This window comes from Python bivittatus, unplaced genomic scaffold (assembly GCF_059951505.1).
Source record: "Python bivittatus isolate LINGU-HERP-01145 unplaced genomic scaffold, Pbiv_v1 ctg000840_np1212, whole genome shotgun sequence".
In the NCBI taxonomy this organism is placed as follows: Eukaryota; Metazoa; Chordata; class Lepidosauria; order Squamata; family Pythonidae; genus Python; species Python bivittatus.
The window spans coordinates 26,532,531-26,552,148 of NW_028277113.1; the positions used below are offsets into that span (position 1 = coordinate 26,532,531).

At 37.8% G+C, this 19,618-nt stretch overlaps 1 protein-coding gene across 2 annotated transcripts in view; it reads left to right on the forward strand.

The window, feature by feature from the left end:
• The window catches only part of RTTN (rotatin), a 106,193-nt gene that overhangs the window by 57,418 nt on the left and 29,157 nt on the right, over positions 1–19,618 (forward strand). For both annotated transcript variants that reach the window (XM_088130579.1, XM_088130580.1), the window contains 7 exons: positions 1,886–1,957; positions 7,161–7,353; positions 8,706–8,788; positions 11,651–11,759; positions 12,283–12,481; positions 15,387–15,477; positions 19,080–19,233. In XM_088130579.1, the coding sequence (XP_087986705.1) occupies positions 1,886–1,957; positions 7,161–7,353; positions 8,706–8,788; positions 11,651–11,759; positions 12,283–12,481; positions 15,387–15,477; positions 19,080–19,233 (901 nt within the window). The remainder of the gene's footprint in view (positions 1–1,885; positions 1,958–7,160; positions 7,354–8,705; positions 8,789–11,650; positions 11,760–12,282; positions 12,482–15,386; positions 15,478–19,079; positions 19,234–19,618) is intronic.

Below are 19,618 nucleotides of genomic sequence, written 5' to 3' on the forward strand. Positions count from 1 at the left end.
GTGCACTTAGCTTTTCTCTCGTCTTGCTTTCTCTTCTTCTGAAAAGCTTCTCCAAGGGATGGTGTCCCTGAACAATGAAAACTGTTACAGTATTTGGAGTTAAAGGAAAAGCTTTGGGAGTGGACAATTCCTATAAGAATGGTTGCTAGAGTTGTCACCTGCTGCATTATATACATTTCTCTAAGTACTTTCAGTAACACTTACCTAGGATTTTCCTGTATAGGAATCTTTAAGGCAATTGCACTGCATTTAGATACCAAAGAAAGATACAGCTCATGGCTGTATTTTCCTTGACTTATAAACCTTTATGGTACAGAGGAGGAAGGAGAAATATTGTACTGAAGTTTATGGAACAAAATGCATATAAAGATACAGGTAGTATCTTTATATTTAAGAGCAAGTTCCTTTCCCAAGGTCTGTCTTTAAGTTAAATGTGTATATAAGCCAGAACAGTATTATTGTATAATGTATAAGTAGTATTGTGTAATTAACTTGAGCTACTGTGTATTTAACTTGAATCATTGTGTATTTAACTTAAATTTTGCTACAATAACCTCCATTCTTAACTATGGGTCATCTGTAACCTGGGCTTTTTTAACCCAGGGACTACCTGTATTTTCTGTTTTTGCTTTTTACAACATAACTATAATCTAGGTCTATTTCCTATTATTTTTTATGCTTGGGATCATAAGAGATGCAGAAATTATATGGTATCATGCAATTGTGGATGGGTGATTCCCCCTCCCCATGCTTTAAACTATTTGTATTAAAATGTTCTAGGATTCTTTCTGGCATTTATAGTGGGTTAAACTTGTCTGAAAGTTTCTTGGTTTCTTTCATATAGTTAAGTCCCAGGCATTCTAATTATAAAAAGTTAGGCATCTATCAGACCTTTTCACTGAATACAGAGGGAAGTGGGAAGTTATTCCTAGTTTTTTTCAAAGATTTTCTTTGACTAGATTACACCTATTTTGTTTTTTAAAAAAATGCTTCAAAGATGGTAATGGCTATATAAGTTTTCCCCTTAAGTTTCAGTGGCTATGATACTATCAAGATATAGCTAATAACTGCAGTGATATGCATTAACATTTTTAATGTTTTTGCCTGGAAAGCAAAATTCATTATCATACCTTCCTTCTTTTATAAACCATACAAAGAGGGTTTAAAACAATGTCCAAATCTAGCCATATTTAGATTTTATTTGGGAATGCAAGATAAGAATAAATTGTCTTTGACTAAGATCTAGTCTGGAACAGCAGTTACGTGAGAAATGTTCCTTCATTAGCTTATGAGGAGTCTGACTCTATGGCCAAGCAGATCACTAAACCACTCCTTACTCCTATTTTTCATATGGCATGAGGTGCTTCTAGGTTTTCTGGGATTGCAGTTTGCTAGACACTGAAAGTAGAGAAATATAAAATAATGAAGCCATTCTCTGTAATTTTAAGGGATACCTCATCTTTCTCCACAGTGTAAACAAACAAGATTAGCCATTGTGAAAAGTTAAGCGATGTGCAGGAAGCAGTTTTCAGAAAGCTGACTGAACTATGACAATTGAAACATTAGTACTAAAAATAAGTTTAATACTATCTGAATTACAATACTTCCACCTCTTTAAGCTGTTGACCTGTATAAAATTTGTTCGAAAAATTACATGTCAAGGTCTTTTTTCCTCCCTGCTTCAATTTTACTATAGAATGCAAAATTTGATTTCTTTTTAAATAATCCACTGAATAGCCAAAAAGCTTCTGGAGTCTTAAAACAGAAAAGTTGTATTAATTTAATGTGTACATTGCATTGCATTGATGATTTAGTATGTACTAGCTTAGGTTCTTTTAACTGCAGCCAGATGGCACTGTTGATGTGTGTCTTTTTTTCCTTGTAGGCTGCATTTATTCTCCAGAATCTTTTGGTTATCCCACTGCCGGCTGAAGAGGCTAAAGACTCCATTTGGCAGGTGACTAGTTTACTTGATTGGTTATTACTGTTCATCAGTAGGATTATCCACAGCAATTTATAATTTAGGAAGAGTACAAGCTGTTTTAGATGTACCAAGATGTGAAAATGACGCATAATTTAACTTGTTAAGAGAGAAGCAAAATGGTTTTTCTCCTAGTCCTATTGATCCTCAAACCAAGGTTTCTGTATGAGATAAAAACACAATCTTGGTGGTTTTCAAGTTAAGCTAAACCTAAAAAGTAGATTTAGAAATGTCTTGAAAATGGGCCCATTATACCATCTTTCAAATAACATTCACTATTCTTTTCATTTTAAAAGGAAGCATATATCTGAATTCCAATTCACTGATAAATGTAACTTAGTTGTAATTTACAATCATAGATGCAGTGTCCTAAGGCCATAGGATTATGTGGATATTTCCAGGTGAGGTTAGAGATAGAGCTGTGATCTCTGAGAGGCAAATCCACCATCACATTCCTTCTCCCTTGCTATCAAGCTGATGCATTTTATGTTACAATATTTGTAAACATTTTTCCATTAGAATGCTTTCCGCAGTGGTTCAGAATCTAATTTATGGGTTGATGATGGCTCACAGCGATGTATCTAGTGAAATGAAGTGTATCAGTGCAGATGAGACAATGCTGCTTAAGTACTGTTATCCTGTAGTCGGAGAGAATTTATGAAACAAAATGTAACACGACTCTTTAAAGCTGCCTTTGAAATGCTTGGCACTGTTGATGTAATATGATGGTATCATGCGGCCTCTGTGTCTGTTCTCCTCAAAGTTGGAGCTAGAAAGGGGGAAATACTAGTAAGCAGGCATTCTTCAAGTCCTTCTTCAAAAATCACTCGATGTTCTTACTGTCAATCCTGCTGAGACTCTGAAAAGATCAGAATTTTCTTTGTTAGCGGTGGGTCTTTTTGGTTTGGTAATGAAAGTTGTGGGGCTAGAAAAGCTTTCTCACAGTTAAAGGAGCCAAAGGAGTCTCCATGACAGGAGGACCTCACTACTTGGGCTGATGTCTGGCTTTGTTACCCCCAAATGCAGTGGCATCAAAGGGAGACACGTGAAAGCAAGCATTGACAGGAACGTGATGTTATTCAAACAGCTGTTTGCGAAATTAATTTAAAACAACTTAATATAACTACTTGAAGGACATGGAGATGAAAATGGAATTCCTGCTTTGGGGAACAGTGCCAGCACAGACTAGTAATAGACAGTTTGGCAAGCTGCCTATTTGAGGCTTGTCAGTGTGAAGCTGTTATCTTAATGCTTTTCAGTATGCTTGTGATTAACTTTTTAAATATTTCATGGATGCTTAAGAACTCTCTTTCAATAGTAAATCTGTGCTTTTAAAATAAATCTTATTGGATTGGACCCAATGAGCTTGGGGGTGGGGGGAGCTGGTAGCAGTATTCTGCATATGCCTGAGGAAATAAATGCCAGCCGAAAATTTCACAAAGGATGTAATAGGTTTTCTAGCCATTCTTCCTTTCTTCTTGAGCAAAACTGAAGCAGCATTCTGTTTTGATTTTCCTAGTTGGTTGCTCTAGTGTGAAAATAAAATAATAGTATAAAGCATAGCCTCTCTCTCTCTCTCTTTCTGTATATATGTTTAGAGTGGTATCTTTTGCATCAGCAGACTATCTGATGTCTAACAGTCCAGATAGAGTAGGTTAACCAGTTTCTTGAGTCACTGATGGACGAACAGAAACCAGCATCAAAAGGAGAAGTACAAAGCAGAACTGGCTGGGCCATTGCTGTCTTTGAATTGTTAAACTGGTACCTCGGCAGGAAACACAACATTTCAGTGAAAACAAATATGCAGATCTTGCAGAAACTGTCCTGCTGGTCTTGCTGAACAGATTTGAGACATGGACGTTGTTAAAAGCAGCCCTAAACAAGCTTGATGGTTTCCTAATGTGGCACCTATAACATATACTGGCATCTCCCTACACAACTGTCTCAAGAGTGATTAAGAATGAGATGCAGTAAATAACCTACAACTGAGGTTGAAATACAAAAATGCAGATTAAGATGGTTTGGACATGTATGCAGAATGACAGAACATCACCTTCTTTGCAGACCACTGTAGAGAAAGTAGCCCACATAGTGGAAGTTTCAGTGAACAGTACCAACAAAAATATGGGCAAAGTCAATTGAGGATGGACTGAAAAACCTAAGACTCAATTTAAATGATGCAAAACATGCAGCCCATAATTGGAGAACATGCAAAACCAGTATAACAGATGTCCTTTAGAATAGATTTCCATTTATTGCATGAAACATGTCATCAGTATTGTCTGCTAGTTCTATATTTGGATTAACAGAATTTTAGGTGCTACTGCAATGCTAGTGTGAAGATACTATTGCAACTAAAAAAAAAAAAAAAGGTGCAGCTCTGACAGCCTATGTTAAATATCTTAGAGATTTACAACTGAAATCACATAGGATTTTTTCAAATGAAAGTAAGAGAACTGAAAAATTAGTTCCAGCCATTTTTTTTTCATTTCAAGAACAAAATGTTCTTGTAAAGGAATTAAAATATTTAAAAAATAAAATGTGGATGATAATTTGACCATTCTGAAGCAGCCAATATGAGGTTACAATCCATAGCTTTTAGTATAAGAATCCATACTGATTTCTGACCTCTGACTCATTTTTAAGTTAGTCTGTAATGTAAGGAACTTTTCATAGGATTCTAGGACACCGTTACCATTTCATTTTGTATTAATACACTTTGCAACATGGTATTCATACTTCTTCTGCTAACATATGCAGACAATTCCAAATTTGCTCAAGTCTTAAATTGCAATTAAAAAGCATTAAATTAAATTAAAAACCTAACAATTAAATTTGCTATTTCAAATGGAAAATAACCAACAATTAATACACTATTCACCTGGAAAGTTGTTCATAGAGTTGCTGGGTTTGCAAGCAAATGGTGTTGATCCAGTAGTGCAAGATGATTTTGCAAGAAGTGAATTAGTTATGCATGTTTGTGTGACTGTGTCTGATGCAAAATCATTCCTCTCAGGGTATCATCACCTTTGAAAGAATACACCAAATTCTGTGTCAAAAGAGACTTAGGTTAAGTCGTACTTCTCAAGTCACAGTCGCAACTTTTCAGGTAGGGAGTCAGTTGTTCCCACACAGTTCAAAACCCCATATAATCCAGTTTCTCAATCATGAAATGAGCCTCCTCATCTCAGAGTGTCTCTGAATCATGCAAGGAGCCTCCACAGTGGGAGGAAATAGGGTGATTTGGGTGGGGCAGCACACACATTTTATATGCAAGTAATCCACAATTGTGAATTGGCCTCAAGTTTCAAATGCAATGATTCTTCAAGTTATTCATCTCATTCTAATGTTTGAAACACTAGAAAGAGCAACATCTGTGTGGTGAACACTGCAAAGTAAGGGGAAAAAAACTATTATAAAGAGGAGTGGCAGACTAAGTGGTACTCAAATTTAAGATTCATTGTGCTACTATCAGAGCAATTAATCTATAGGGGTGATTATTTGGTGGGTTAGTATTTTTTTCTTCTCTTACAAACAATGGTTTTGAAGTCAGTAATCACCACATTTAGTTCCAGTTCAGTGGATCACTGAAATGTTATATGGTTTCAAGGTGCTTGGTATCATTCTGCACACATGGCTATAATATGACTTCAGTGGTTTTTATATACCTTTGCGGCTGCTAGGTATAAAAATCCAAAATTGCCCTCAGTGGAGCCAAGTATATAAAAAAAATTGACTCAATGTGATCATGCTTAGCATCTGCAGAGTTGTCATGCTTGATTTGGTCAGTACACCCTGCTCAGATATTCTGCACTTGAATTCCCACTTTCTGTGGTAGGGTTCAAAACACATGTCCAAATAATTAAACACATTCTTACTTGTAGCTCATTTGAAACAAAAAAGTAGTGACTTTTTTTTTATTAGCAAATATTGGGGGGAAAAAAACAAAGAAGCTTTGTGAATTCCTTTTTTCGGCATCCTGAAAAGTTTCAATAATCAATCCATGCCACTAGGTTCACCAACTTGTGTGTGTGTGTGTGCCTTTGAGTCAGTTTTTCACTCCTGGCAACTGCCTGGACAAGTCCCTGCAGTTTTCTTGGCAAGGCTTTTCAGAAGTGGTTTGCCATTGCTTCCTTCCCAGGGCTGACAGAGAGTGACTGGCCCAGGGTCACCCAGATGGCTTTGTGCCTAAGGTGGGACTAGAACCCATGGTCTCCCAGTTTCCAGCGTGATGCCTTAACCACAACACCAGACTGACTCTCAACCATATTTTATTCAATGTTTTTCAAAAACATCCTAAAATATCTGTTAAAACTAGAACAGGGGAAGGAGAAAAAAGAAACAGTGTTTAAATTCTGAGTCAAGTCCTCCAAATTATAAAAAAAGTTGAAGTTTGCTTGAATTCCACAATTACAATTATACCACAATTAAGAGCTTGGAAGTTAGCTTTCAAAAAAATGAAAATGAAGATCCATGAGGAGATAATTTTTTTCCAATAAGCGGTAAATTGCAGCTTACCTGCATTTTCATGGATTCACAATTTACAGATCCTCGCCCAGATTCACTGTGTGATGAAAGATGTGAGATTTTCATGTTCCCGAATTGGCAAATTTGACATCAGACTATCAACAATCAGTGGTATGGTTTTCCATTTAAACAGTAAAGTTACAAAGTGCTGGTAGACCTTGCTTAACAACTGCCCTGTTTAGTGATTGTTCAAAATTACTATGGCACTGAAAAAGTAACTTTACGACCATTCCTCACATTTATGACTGTCACAGTGTCCTCTGGTCATGTGATCTCCATTTGCTTCACAACCAGCTTCTGACAAGCAGAGTCAGTGGAGAAGCCAGCAGTAAAATTGCAAGCAGTGGTCCAATGATGTCTTGCTTAACAAACCATGGTGACTCACTTAATGACAAAATGGGAAGTGACGTAAGTCCGTTGCAGTCATGGGATGCTTTGCTTAGTGACTGCATCGCTGAGCGATGGAGTTGCTGGTCCCAGTTGTGGTCACTAAGCAAGGACTACCTATAAACACAAAGTCCTCAAAATTGAAAAGAGGGAGAGGAGGAAATTTCATCCCTGGTACCCTACCCTTGAGTCATAGGATGGGAAGCTGTAATGTAAAAGGAGAACTTTTTGTCCCTCCCCTCCCTCCCTCCCTCCCTCCTTCCAGGGGCCTTGTGTACATGATGAAGGATCTGGCCTATCTCTGACTGGAAAACCTGCTCTGCAGGCCTTGCTATACCACTGCCACTTCTATGAGCATTTGAATGAGATGGTGAAGGGGTGCTACCTGGGTCGGTATACATTTGATGTGGATTTTTCTGTGGGAGATTGCCTGGTATCAGCAAAGAATGGCATGAATGGTAAGTGCTATTTCCAAGAATTCACATAGTGTGAATCTCACTGTTCTTCTCTAAGTTCTCAATAGTTTCTTCCCATGATTGCAGTTTTAATTATGTGACAATCTAAAATATTATCCTCTGTGAGTATGTAAAGTTACAATACTTGTGCATTTCTAAAGTAAACAAAACCTTACTCTTTTATCTGGCTCAGTGTTCAGGGTACAATTAGATTTTTTTAAAAAAATGTGTGTGTATAGTTGGAGGTGGAAAAGGTACCCAGGTAATTTATTCTTTCTCTTTGTGAAGAAGAATAATTAAATGTAGGAATTTCTAAAATGTATATATTAATTAGAACTTTAAGTAGAATACAACTGTAATGTAAAGAAAGGAAGAGGCTGAAAAGGGCAAGATACGAGCTTTGGGATTATACTGACAATTTATTTCTCTATTCTTTGTTGCTGTGTTAATGACGTCCTGTGAGAAATTCCATACTGGGTTTATGAAATACTTTTTCATTTCATGAGAATTGTTGGCAGCGCTCCATAGAGAGCAAGGGCCACTTCATATGTGTACTTTGAAGAGAACATTGTGGAAATTATCAATTCTCAGTGCATCATGGAGATTTGTTTGGCAGACAATTAGACTGGATACACTAAGCAAACAGCTGGTGGCTTATTGCTGTCTCTTGTTTAAAATAATAGGGAACTCCTTGTGGCTCTGTTCGTTCCAGTCAGCATCCCCCCTTCCCCCCTCCTTGCTGAATCAAGTGTACCTTCACCTTACGTCTATTCGCTGTTGGGTAAATCTGTATCTCGGGGCATATGATTATAAATAACATTTTCTCATCAGTTTTATGGCACAAAATGCTTATTAGTGAAGATTAATTACCATGTCCCACACTTGAGCTTCACAATTCAAGATGCAGAAGTTAGACAGAATATTGAAAAAAACAATTGAAAACATTGCTATATTTATAAAGAAAACCCATTATAAGCATTTCATGCAGTGTTGACTTTTGCTTACTGGGTAATGAAAGGGGGTTGTTTAAAAGTTAAAAATAATTTGGGGGTGGGGAAGTCTAGTTTAGGTCAGTCATGTTTTGTTTAGCCTTATTAGCCAAACTACAAACTGTGGCTGCTTGGATGAGGCTTAGGGATGACCCAACTTATTCTTGGGTATCTTGGACACTGTAACTCACTATTGCAGGGAAGAAGAAGCTAGGTTTACTCTTGCTCTTGGAATTATGGAGGAGGTATGGCTTATCTTGAAATGACAGGAAATGTTCCAAGAGGCTGAAAATCTGTTGGTGGCAAGAATAAATAATGAGCTTTTGATAAGCATGGATTCCCTCCCTCTCCATTTTCCCTTTCCAGACTTTGAAGATTCTCTTTCTGCTTGGAGAGTCCAGAGTGGTGAAAGCCAATCTCCAAGCTCTCGGTCAACTTCTGACACTTGGGTGAGTATAGTATAAGTTGTTTGTGTCATGAACATACAGTGAAATGGGATAGTCTGGAGAACTAGGATTCCATTATACTAGCTCTGTTTCTGCTTTTCAGCAGGCAATGCTAAAAATATGTGGATTTTTTCAGTGTGGGAGGCATCCAGTAATTTTTGGTAGGAAAAGTAAAAATGCTTTCATTTCCAGAAAGGTATCTCTGTCTAAAACAGCCTAATTCTGTTATTGCACGCTACAATGTTTTCTAGTATTAGAATTGTTTCTACTAATAATTTCTAGAATGGTTTCCATATTTGACATTATGCAAACGATCATTAACTATTGATGGTAGGGCAAACCGTTTTTTTTTCCCCCCAAGACAATTGACTCATGTAGGTAATTGTTTTACATTTAGACTTTACTTTTAAAGTGACCAGACATAATTAGTTTATTCACATTTCCTCTCTTTCCTTCAAGAACAAGCCATTTATACAGAATCAACATTCAAACTGCTTTATTTTCCTCCTGGCCTTTTGGAATGGAAAACTTGGCCTCTCTCCCAAATGGACTGGTTTCCATCTGTCCTTTGTTTTTGCAATGGTCAGATTTGCTATCATACTGTTTTTCACCAACCATGTGAGAACTCTCACACTAGCTAGTGACTGTTTTTGAATCACAGAAGTTGATGACATTCCTTGCTTATGGCTTCTAAACTTTTTCTATAAATAGTACTAATAAATATTATTTGGCATTCTTGTGAGCTTTCCTAAGTGATAGGGTGAAGCCTGACAGATAGGTTCTCTGAAGTAACCTTGCTAGGTTCTCTGGAGCAGTAATGTGCCCATGGCCACCACTGTGCACACAGACACTTTTCTTTGTGTTTGACTAGCTCTATGCTAGATTCTTTAATTTCATCATCATCATCATCAAGAATTTGGCATGCTGAAAAGAAAAGCAAAAGGCTGTAGCATCTTTTGTTATTTATAGCATGCTTCAGGGCCCTATGATGTCTCCATAGGCTTCTCAGATAATAGAAGTGAAAACATCTTATTTCCCATGTGTAACAAGGTGGGAAAGGAAATGCTTTAAACAGCATAGTGCTTAATCGGCAAAAGTTATTAATTAAATTGAAAGTGCCTTAAATGGCTCTCTTGCTCCTTGTTGCACAGTTAACAAACAGGAGAGAGCATTTGGGTTGCATTGTGTTGCAAAGGAATTCCCATCCATTCTGTGAGGTTCTAGAACTACAATTGCACTTAAATAAGAGGTTTTATTACAAATCCTTACCCCTAGTTTTATGAAGGAGACCCAATTTACTTTCCAACTGTCCTGATCCTGCCCCACATGCATACACATGGAGGAGTTTGTTTCCTTTTTTTACTAAACAGTACGATACAGATACAAATTTCCAGTTAGTCCCAGAGTCTATACAGCTTGCCTGTCAATAGGGTTGAACACACAGCAAACGGGGAAGACTTGTTGAGTGAAGTCCGAAGTCAAACAAGGATCGGGGTTTGGCAGTCAGTCTGGGTTAGGTATCACAAAACAGCAGGACACGAAGCAGGGTAACCAGACAGTGGTTGCTATCAAAGAGACACCAGTTTGCCAAGCCTCTTTTCTAAAAGCCACCCCGGTGTTGTTCATTACTGAGGGTGAGATTCCCTTCTCATGAGTAGCTTCACTGAGCATCTCTGCTGAACTCTTTTCTCCACCCGCCACACTCTGGCATCGGGTGGTCGTAACCTCTCCGCCTCATTATCAGAGAGTGGATCCAGCTGGTTCTGTGCTTCGCTGCCCTGCCCCAGCTTCTCCGATTGCACAGCCAGCCGTCCATCTGATGCCTCCGACTGCCCTGGTTCCTCTTCTGCTTGCAGCTCTGGAAGCTCCTGCCCCTCAAACTCTGGCTCTGAGTCCAAGTGGGAGCTTTCCATGACACCAACAGAGCTGATTGGGCTTGGCCTCCGTGGTGTCCATGGATGAGTCCCAATGTCCCATGCATTTGATGAGGTTTTTTATAGGTTAAATATACTAAGACTACATGACCAAACACCATGTTTCATATACAGTCACCATCTGTTTCTAGACAATTTAATTTGGTGATTATGACCTATAATGCCCTATAGACTATTTGAAAGAGTTTGGTATAGTGGCGAAAGTACCAAGCTAGAAACCAGGAGACCATTATTTCTAATCCTGCCTTAGGCATGAAGCCAGCTAGGTAATCTTGGGGCAGTCACTCTCTTTCAGAACTAGGAAGAAGAAGGCAGTGGCAAACCACTTCCAAAAATCTTGCCAAGAAAACTGTAGGGAATAGTCCATACAGTCACCAGGAATCAACACTGACCTGAAGGTGTGTGTGTGCACACACAACACACACACGCACAGAGGCTATTTGAGGCATCATATTCTCTAGAGTAGTCTTCAGAAAATATCTTCCTCTCTGTCTTCTTCCCATGCCAAGTGTATTTGTTTGGAATGTGAGGGTGGGGATGGAGATGGCAGCATTTCCTCTCAATGTCTGGCTTTCCCAGGCTTTCAAACTCACTGCCAAAGGAAGCTGGGCTCTTTCCCTCTCTACTTTTCTACTTGCAAGTAAAGACATTATTATTTTGACCAACAAGTGGCTCCTTAGTTTTCTAAAATTTTGCTGAGATGTTTTAATTGACTGAGTTCTGTGCAATTTTCTTGCTTTGTTTCTACTCTGTGCTTTGAATTGCATTAGTCTGGTTTTATTTTAATATAGTCCCAGTTTTATCTTTTTTTTTTTTTTACCGCAGCTAGCCATCATGAGCACCATTTGGGTGAAAAAGTGGGGTACATCAGCTAAAGAATAAACAAAAATACACATTGAATAAATAAACTGCTAACCTTGGTTCTTCTCAGATAATTTCAGTATCGCCATCACCGGGATGTGCTATGGAACTAGAAGCACCCTCTTCACCAGCTGTTAGTCTCATTCGTGATGTGGCAGTGAACCGATTCATAGCTCAAGGTTGGATGCTCTTGAGAACTATATTGAGCAATGTCATTTCTTAATCATGCACAGTGCATGCTAGGGATTCTGGAATGGGTTGTCCAAACCGCAGCCATCACCTGGTAGCTCATTTTTGAAATTCTCAGGCATTCAAGGCATGGGGTGGAAAAACAAAAATATTAGCTGTGCATACCTTTCAGATATCAGCAGCTCTGTTTTGAAATACAATGTGTTTTACAACTTTAAATGTTCCCAATGGACAAAATTGTCTGGGCCTCTGTTACCCTATTCTTGTTGCTTCTTACTGGACTGTTGTGTATTGTCCTATTTATCCTAACAGAGGAATCTTCAGTTTAAGAAACAGCATCTGGCTGCTTGGGTCTTTATGGCAACAATAGGTACAATAATTTGTTGAAGCTTCACGTAACAAATAGAATTGACTGATTCTCTGTTGTTCATGTCTAGGTGAGGAATGTATCTCAGCGTTTTATATGAATCCACATTTCATGTAGCTTATTTTCTCTTGAATCTTGTGTTCTAGGTCAGAGTGACACAACCACAACAGCATCTTCAAGTCCACATGATTCCCCAGAGACTGTCACTAGACCTAATCAGTGTGCGGTAGTCACACCCCCTCTCCTATCAGCTGTGTGTGGCTTGTTGGACAACTTGCTTGTTGTTACTCCAAAAGAGACTACGACTGCTCTTCGGAGAGCACATACACTAACTGTTCTCAGTAGGTAAGAGATCAATAACTGGTGAGCTTACAAATAGATTGGGACAAATGCTATCCCAAGCTTTGTTACAGATATTGATAAACTGTTGGGTATTCTGAGAATTCAAAAGTAACTTTTAAATCAAACTAGAACTCCTTTCTTCCAGAAAATGGAGCAAATTTAGAATATCTCTAAGGGCTGAAATTGATGGGGTTAGGATCAGTGGGTGCTCAGACCAGAAAGAACTGTTGTATAAACATTGAGCAGGGGTCACCTAATCCCAGGTCTGGAAAAAAACAACAACCAAACATCCATTGACTTGAAAGGCTAAGAGGAAAAGGTTAAGGATTTAAACCCTAGAGCTGGTGTCTGTATGTGTGTGTGTGTGGTTTGATTTCTGTGTTCTGGGATAGATATATCTTTGTATTAAATAAATAAATATTATTTATTAAACTTATATGCTGCCTGACTCCCAACAGCTTTCTCTATATGACTTCTTTCTTGTTTGCAGTAAAGCAACTTCTTTAAGCCATGTTGAGTCAGCGAAGCTTTTGCAAAATTGATATCCTGCGTGTTTGAGATTTATTGTCATATATGGCATGAAGTTTGACAGTTTCTAACAATTCCATATTTATTTAATTACAAGTTGGTCAAAATAAAAAGTAACTTGTTTTAGATGAGGCTAACTAAAAGCACATAGTTTTCATCTGTTTTCTTGACTTCTTAAGATCTGTATGCGGAAAATAAAACAGTCCTCTGACTCAGTCTTGCTACACTAAATTTGCATCATCCCCAAATAATGTATTTTCTAAACTTGTCAATACACTGAGGCAAATATTTCACGTTTTATGTGTAGTGAAGTAAATTTGTATATTAAATCTACTTGTGATATATTTTTCCTTTATTATCCTATGACTATAGAAGTGAGATTAAAGAAAAGAAAATATATTAGCATTAATAAAAGAGTTGTTTGTGTGTGTGTGTGTGTGTGTATAAGCAACATTAATAATGTGTTAACAACATAAATAAAATAGCTATTGATATTAAAATTAGTTTTGTTAAAGTATGAGTTTGGAAGTCCTAAGTTTACTGCTGTTAACCACAGAGTCATAAGATGACTAGATATCTTGACGCAAATTGTTTTGCTATTTTTGTTACCCAGACTCTTTCTATCCAAAGCTACTTCCCACTGTTAATTTCAGTAGCCTCACTGCACATAATATGAAACCAAAAATAAACTATGGTTTAAACATGAATTCATTACATTTTTCTTCACTGTAAAAAGTCTTGGTTTGACATTCTAGGATCAGTATCCTCTGTTGAGGACTAGAGACTAGAACTTTGTATCCTAACTTAAATAAAACTCTTTACTACCCTAACTCTAACCTTATATATGGTCCAATGTCAAATGAAGTAGAATATTCAGTTGGGCATCCAACATTAGAGTCCAGATTGCTGGGTGGAGGTGGGAGAAAGTTTCTTTCATTCTTTCCCTACATGTTTCAGTGATTTGGGTTTTGTTTTGTTTTTTCTTCCAGTCCTGTAGTCTCAGCCCTCTTCATTAGCTTTTACATTAGGCACAAATCTTCCTCCAGTTGCTTTTAGTTATTTTAACCTGGCATGTACATTAGGCACAAATCTTCCTCCAGTTGCTTTTAGTTATTTTAACCTGGCCCTTCTCAGGTTACAAAGAAGATTCTAACAAAGTGGCTGTGCTCCTCCTCCTAGTTGTTACATGTACTTCAGATACTCTGTTGCACTGTTCCAGTCCTATTTGTCTTTAACGTTCCCTAAAAGTAATGCCTTGGTACTATTGCTCGTATCCTAGGCCGAAGGAATATATGTTTTCTTAGAACTCTATTTTGCTGGGAGAGGTAGAATCTCATGATACTGTTGATGGTACTGATATACTTTCAAAGAGGACATAGAAACTGGATTGGATGTGACTGGATTAGTTGTGTGTGAACAGACACTGAGTTCAGATAGACAAAGATCCTCTAAGATAGAGTGGTATGCCTAAAGTGGGAATTAAAATTATTATGGATCAGGTAGCCCTTCCTCTGGAGGATCATATACACAGCTTAGAGTTCATTAAGATCTAAAGCCATTCCTTGCTGGCCAAATTGTGGTTTTGTCAAGTTTTGGCTAAGGTACCAGTTATATGTCCTCCATGCGAAGATGAATCTGGTCACAGTGCTCCATACCTTAGTCCCTCTATGTCTAGCTAACTACATGGAACTGCCAAATATCTGGAAAATTCAGAAAGTGCAATTGCAGCATCCAGGTTGCTTTTTTGTATGCACTTTATAGACAATAGAACATGAATCTCCGATCTCCTGCACTCAGTTTATATGCAAATCCTGCTCATGGTGCTGGTTCTTACCTGTAGATCCCCAAACATGTAAGGCAGTACATCTGAAAGACTGCCACATCTATGAGTCTCATCTGAGTGCATGTTATATGTCCCACATTCTAGCAGGGGGAAACCGGATGGGTACATACAGGGTTTGCTGTATAGTAGCACCCAGCATGTGGAACTTCTTCCATAACGAAATAAGATTACCCTCTGTTTTATTGCCTTTTAGGCAGCTAGAGAAAGCAACATCATTCCTTCCACACAGTTTTAATTGCTCATGCTGCTCCCTGGTTTTATTATTATCCCCTTTTTGTAGCTTCTATATTTTATTGCCCTTGTTATATGTACCTTTTTATTGACTGGGGTGCAATCCAATTGGTTTCTAAGTAAATGCATTCTGGTGATTCCTTCTTTATGGTGGAAAAGAAAGAAGGTGCACTCATGTTCTACTAAACATCAGCCTGCCTCATTAATGCAGGCCAGGGTGTGAGTAACCGAGACTACATTTTTATGTTCTGTGTTTGAGTTCATATTAATTTCTCCTAACACAGTATATGTCTGTGTTTTTGTTAGTCTTGTAAATTCTGGCTTGCTAGAGAGATGCATCTTTGAAATGAAAGCTCCCCTACCTCGGCCATCTCATATGGAATATTCCAAAATGCAGGTTAGTTGTGGATGCTTGGTTCCTGTTCCTTTCTATTGAATTGCTTAAATTGTGTGATGGTTTATCTTCTCTTTTTGAAGTGGATTTCATTAATTGGCCCTCTATAATTTACTTTTATAAAGATGCCGGTTACCCAAACTTTATATCGGTATTTATTGTGAATGTTGAACATACTGTCTCCTGAGGGAGAGCTACAGTTTTCTTCAGTTTGGGAGAATCTAGGCTATAGAATATAACCCATAACAAAAATAAAGTTTAACTACTTGCTGTACCTTGAATGTGTCTGTGTATGTGGGAAGACACATCCTTGCAGAGGAGAAAGGCAAGAGTAAAGAGGGAGAAATGTTTCTTCAGAGGAAGAAATACTTCTTCCTTTTACCTGACCCTTCTATATACTCCTATTTCACCATAATCCAGACAAGGTGGCTTTGAACAACCTAAACAAATGAGTTTTCCTTTAATATTAAAACTGCTGTAGCTCATATACTGTAGATGCTCCCTAGTTATCAAACTGCTTTAGCTGTTATGGCAGAGTCCAGAACATAAGAGCACTCAGCTCTGTGCCTCTTGCCTCCTAGGAGAAAATGTCACAAAAAGAAGGAACCAGTTTGGCCCCATCTATCAGCCATAAAAATACTACTGATCAGTAGTATTTTCTCTTTTACCAAGTTCTTTTCCTTTCTATAATATCCATTAGATTTTGACCCTGTGGACAGGGACTACCCTACTTTTTAATATCTGTGGAGTACTGTAGTGAAAATAAAAAAAAGACACTGTTGTTATTGACAACCACTTTTGCCCCTTTACTATAACGTGCAGTCCCTCTAAACTAGTGTTTTTTAAACTGGCAAATTCCCCAGCCAACATGGCTCTGCCATGTTGTCTGGGGAATTCTGGGAGTTGAAGTCTACACATTTTAAAGTTGCCCAGTTTGAAAAGCACTGCTCTAAACCAAACTACCTTCCATCCTTTTCCCTTCCCTTTAGCCTAATTCCCAGTCACACCTATATTTTATAACACCAATTTCCACCATAGGTAGGTTGGTGTCAATTTGGAAAACAAATGGTCTTTCTCAGAAATATTTGTTCAGGGTGTTCCTTCCTTCCCAATCACCAATAGCATATTTTAGAACTAGAGGAGGAGTAGACAATGGCAAGCAGCAGAGTGGAAGAGATGGCTCACCTCCTCTATGATGAAGGCGTGTTTGTCTTGATTCCTCGCCTGAAGTCATTCCATCAGGCTATTGATCTGAACTATAGGATTGCTGGTTTCCTTCTTCCTGTAAGCCAGTCAAGGATAGGTTTTGGCTCAAGTGGAGTAAAGATCCTTTAAATAAATAAATTCTTGCCATTTAACTAACATAGGCAGCAGCTCCCTATTACTTGTAATCTTGCAGAATGAATTGGCATTTTAAAATAGTATGTTCAGATTCTACATCCATTTTATGCAAGATTGAAGTTTAAAACAACAAATGGTTAAAATTACTACTACTACTAGCACTATTATTATTTATTAAACTTGCCCAAGATGCTACTGCTACTGCAACTAAGAAGACAAGAATAGTTTCACCTTAGAATTCATGTTTTCTTGCTGTAGCTGAGAACCAGGGAATGGAGAGAATATCAATGCAGGAAAGAAAACACTCTCATGCTTAGGGGTCTGTGTGCCATAACATCTCGCTCCATCAATTATTTAGGACCTGCAGTGCCTTAGTTGATTGCTGTGTAGTTGTAAAACTCAGGTAACTGAGTTATGTTGTGCAACTGAATACAGAGAGGTGACATCAAAGCTGCTTTGATCTCACTTCCCTGTGTGAATCTTCTTGTGAATGGAAAGAAAGATAAAGTGTGAGCAAGATCAATAATATGCTCAATGAGCTTTAGCATTTCTTTTTAGAAAGATGTATCCTTTTTCCTAGGTCTCTATTAAATCTGTTTCAAAATGTGCCCAGTTGCAAAACTTTGGATGCATGACATGTAAGCAGCAGTTAGACTCTAAAAATACTGAAATATTTCTGTGCCACTCCCTGATGCAAAAGCCTCTGCTTTTCATGATCTTTAAATATGGTGCAGCTTTATTCTCATGGGGGCAGGTGTCAGAAAACAGGTGGAAAATGTCCTAATTTCCATGGCAATCAGACCATTCCTCCCTCTTCCACTCCTTCAGTTGCTGAACGAGTGAGGCAGAATATCTGCATCCAGATACCTCTCCCAGGAAAGCAGAACAACGTCTGATAGCTTTTTCAGGCAGCATAACACTATCTGGCAGGCGCTATAAGGCAGATATAAAGAACCATTTTATGGCTGAAGTCATGTGAAAATCCTGAAGTCTGACAAGATTTTGACCTTTTATGGTGTTTTCCCCCTCATTTTCTAATTTTATATACTGTCTTTAAATAATTTGTTCTGCTTTTTTCTTTAAATAATAGTCTTTCATGACCACAGGAGTGTTGTGGAACCTGTTGCCCACTCTGATTTATCTTGCTTGTATTCTACTCCTGATTGTCCTGTGTGGTTGATTGGATGCAGCTAGAGTCAAGACTCTTGCAGATGTCATAGGCATAAAACTATCAAAGTACTCCAGCAGAGCAAGGAGAGTTGCCTGTTTGCATCAGAGGGCCATGATTCCTTGTTGTGCATATGCAGCCATATTCAGAGTGAAGCCAGTTTGAAGATACTGCTTGCTTTACAGCTTGATCTATCTATGAGATGTTAGTAATGTATGCTATGTTTGGAATTTCTGATTTGTTGGTGATTATAGAATGTGAAAGAGGGAGGGATAATAAAACTAAAATAGAGGCCTATTTGCAAGTAGATGTCCAGGTTTTGAACAGTACAAAAATTCCATGTACACCAAGCAAGCAAGCAAGATTTAACAGATGATTTCTGCACAGTTTTTAAATATATCTGGCATGAAATAAATGCTATGGCTTCCTATGTGGGAGGGAAGTTTGTTTTTCTTTTTTCTTTTTGAAAAGTAGAAGAAACATATCTTTTTGTTCTCAGTGACTAATGACAGTTATTAAAATTTTATTCATGTTAATACTTTAAATTTACATAATTCTTTATTAAACAAGCAAACCTTTAATGAGGTGGTAGTGCCAGACTCTAATACTATCTTCTGTTTAATTGCTTGTTAGTTTTACATTTCCAGCCTACCTCAATTCAAATAATTGCAAAACTTTCCAAACTTTCTTTTTAAATGCACCTTTAATGTGAGTGCCTAGCAAATGAAGTTCAGTAACATACATGCACATACAAATACATGTGTTTGCATGTGTATATGTGTGCGTGTGCGTGTATAGAGAAAGAGAGAGAAAGTTAATAGGCTATTTACTGCTGGGTGTTCTAGTGTCAAGGTTTATATTTTGATATTACATACATTACTCGAAGTCTTGTGATTGGAGAGTATAAAAATCATTTTAATAAGTAAAAAAGTAGGCTTAGTGGGTTTTAATTCCAAATATATTCTGGATTATAGGCCTACTTTTTAAAGGTCGAGCACCAGCCATGCAGTGCTCTAAGTATTATCTTGGAAATAAATGGTTGCAAAAAAAAGTGGTCCAAATATCAGAATCTAATAATGTTGTGTTTTTTAAGCAGATTTTATTTCTACTGGAATTTGTTTCATCATTGTCTCGACTGTTGAGATCATGTTTGTTGGTAGATACCCATCTTGTGCTGCAGGATGAGTTATTGAAGCCTCTCTTGGAAAAGTTCTTTGTGATTCTTTCCCTTAGATCCAAGGACATTACAGGTAACTATGTTGGTAAGGAACAGGCATCTGAAAATTTTGCAGAATATTTGTATGAGTTGATATCAACATTTTGTTTTTTGCAGTCTGGAAGCAAAGCTTGTACATGGCACCATTACTCAGTGATACTTGTTGAAGGTCCCAGGTTCAATATTTCCGGATAGGAACAGAAACATTTCTGCCTGACATGTTGTCCATGTTGACAGTATTAGGCTAGATGGAAGAATGGTCTGGAAATCTGATGGGATCCCTAAGCAGCATTCATGGTCTCCTCAGGAAAGCAATCATTTTAAAAAATATCTATGATCTTCTGAGGTTTCAGGAATCTTTAAAAAGAATCTTTTTGCACTAAGACTTTCATGGCAGCTAAGGGGCAGAAGCAGTTTCT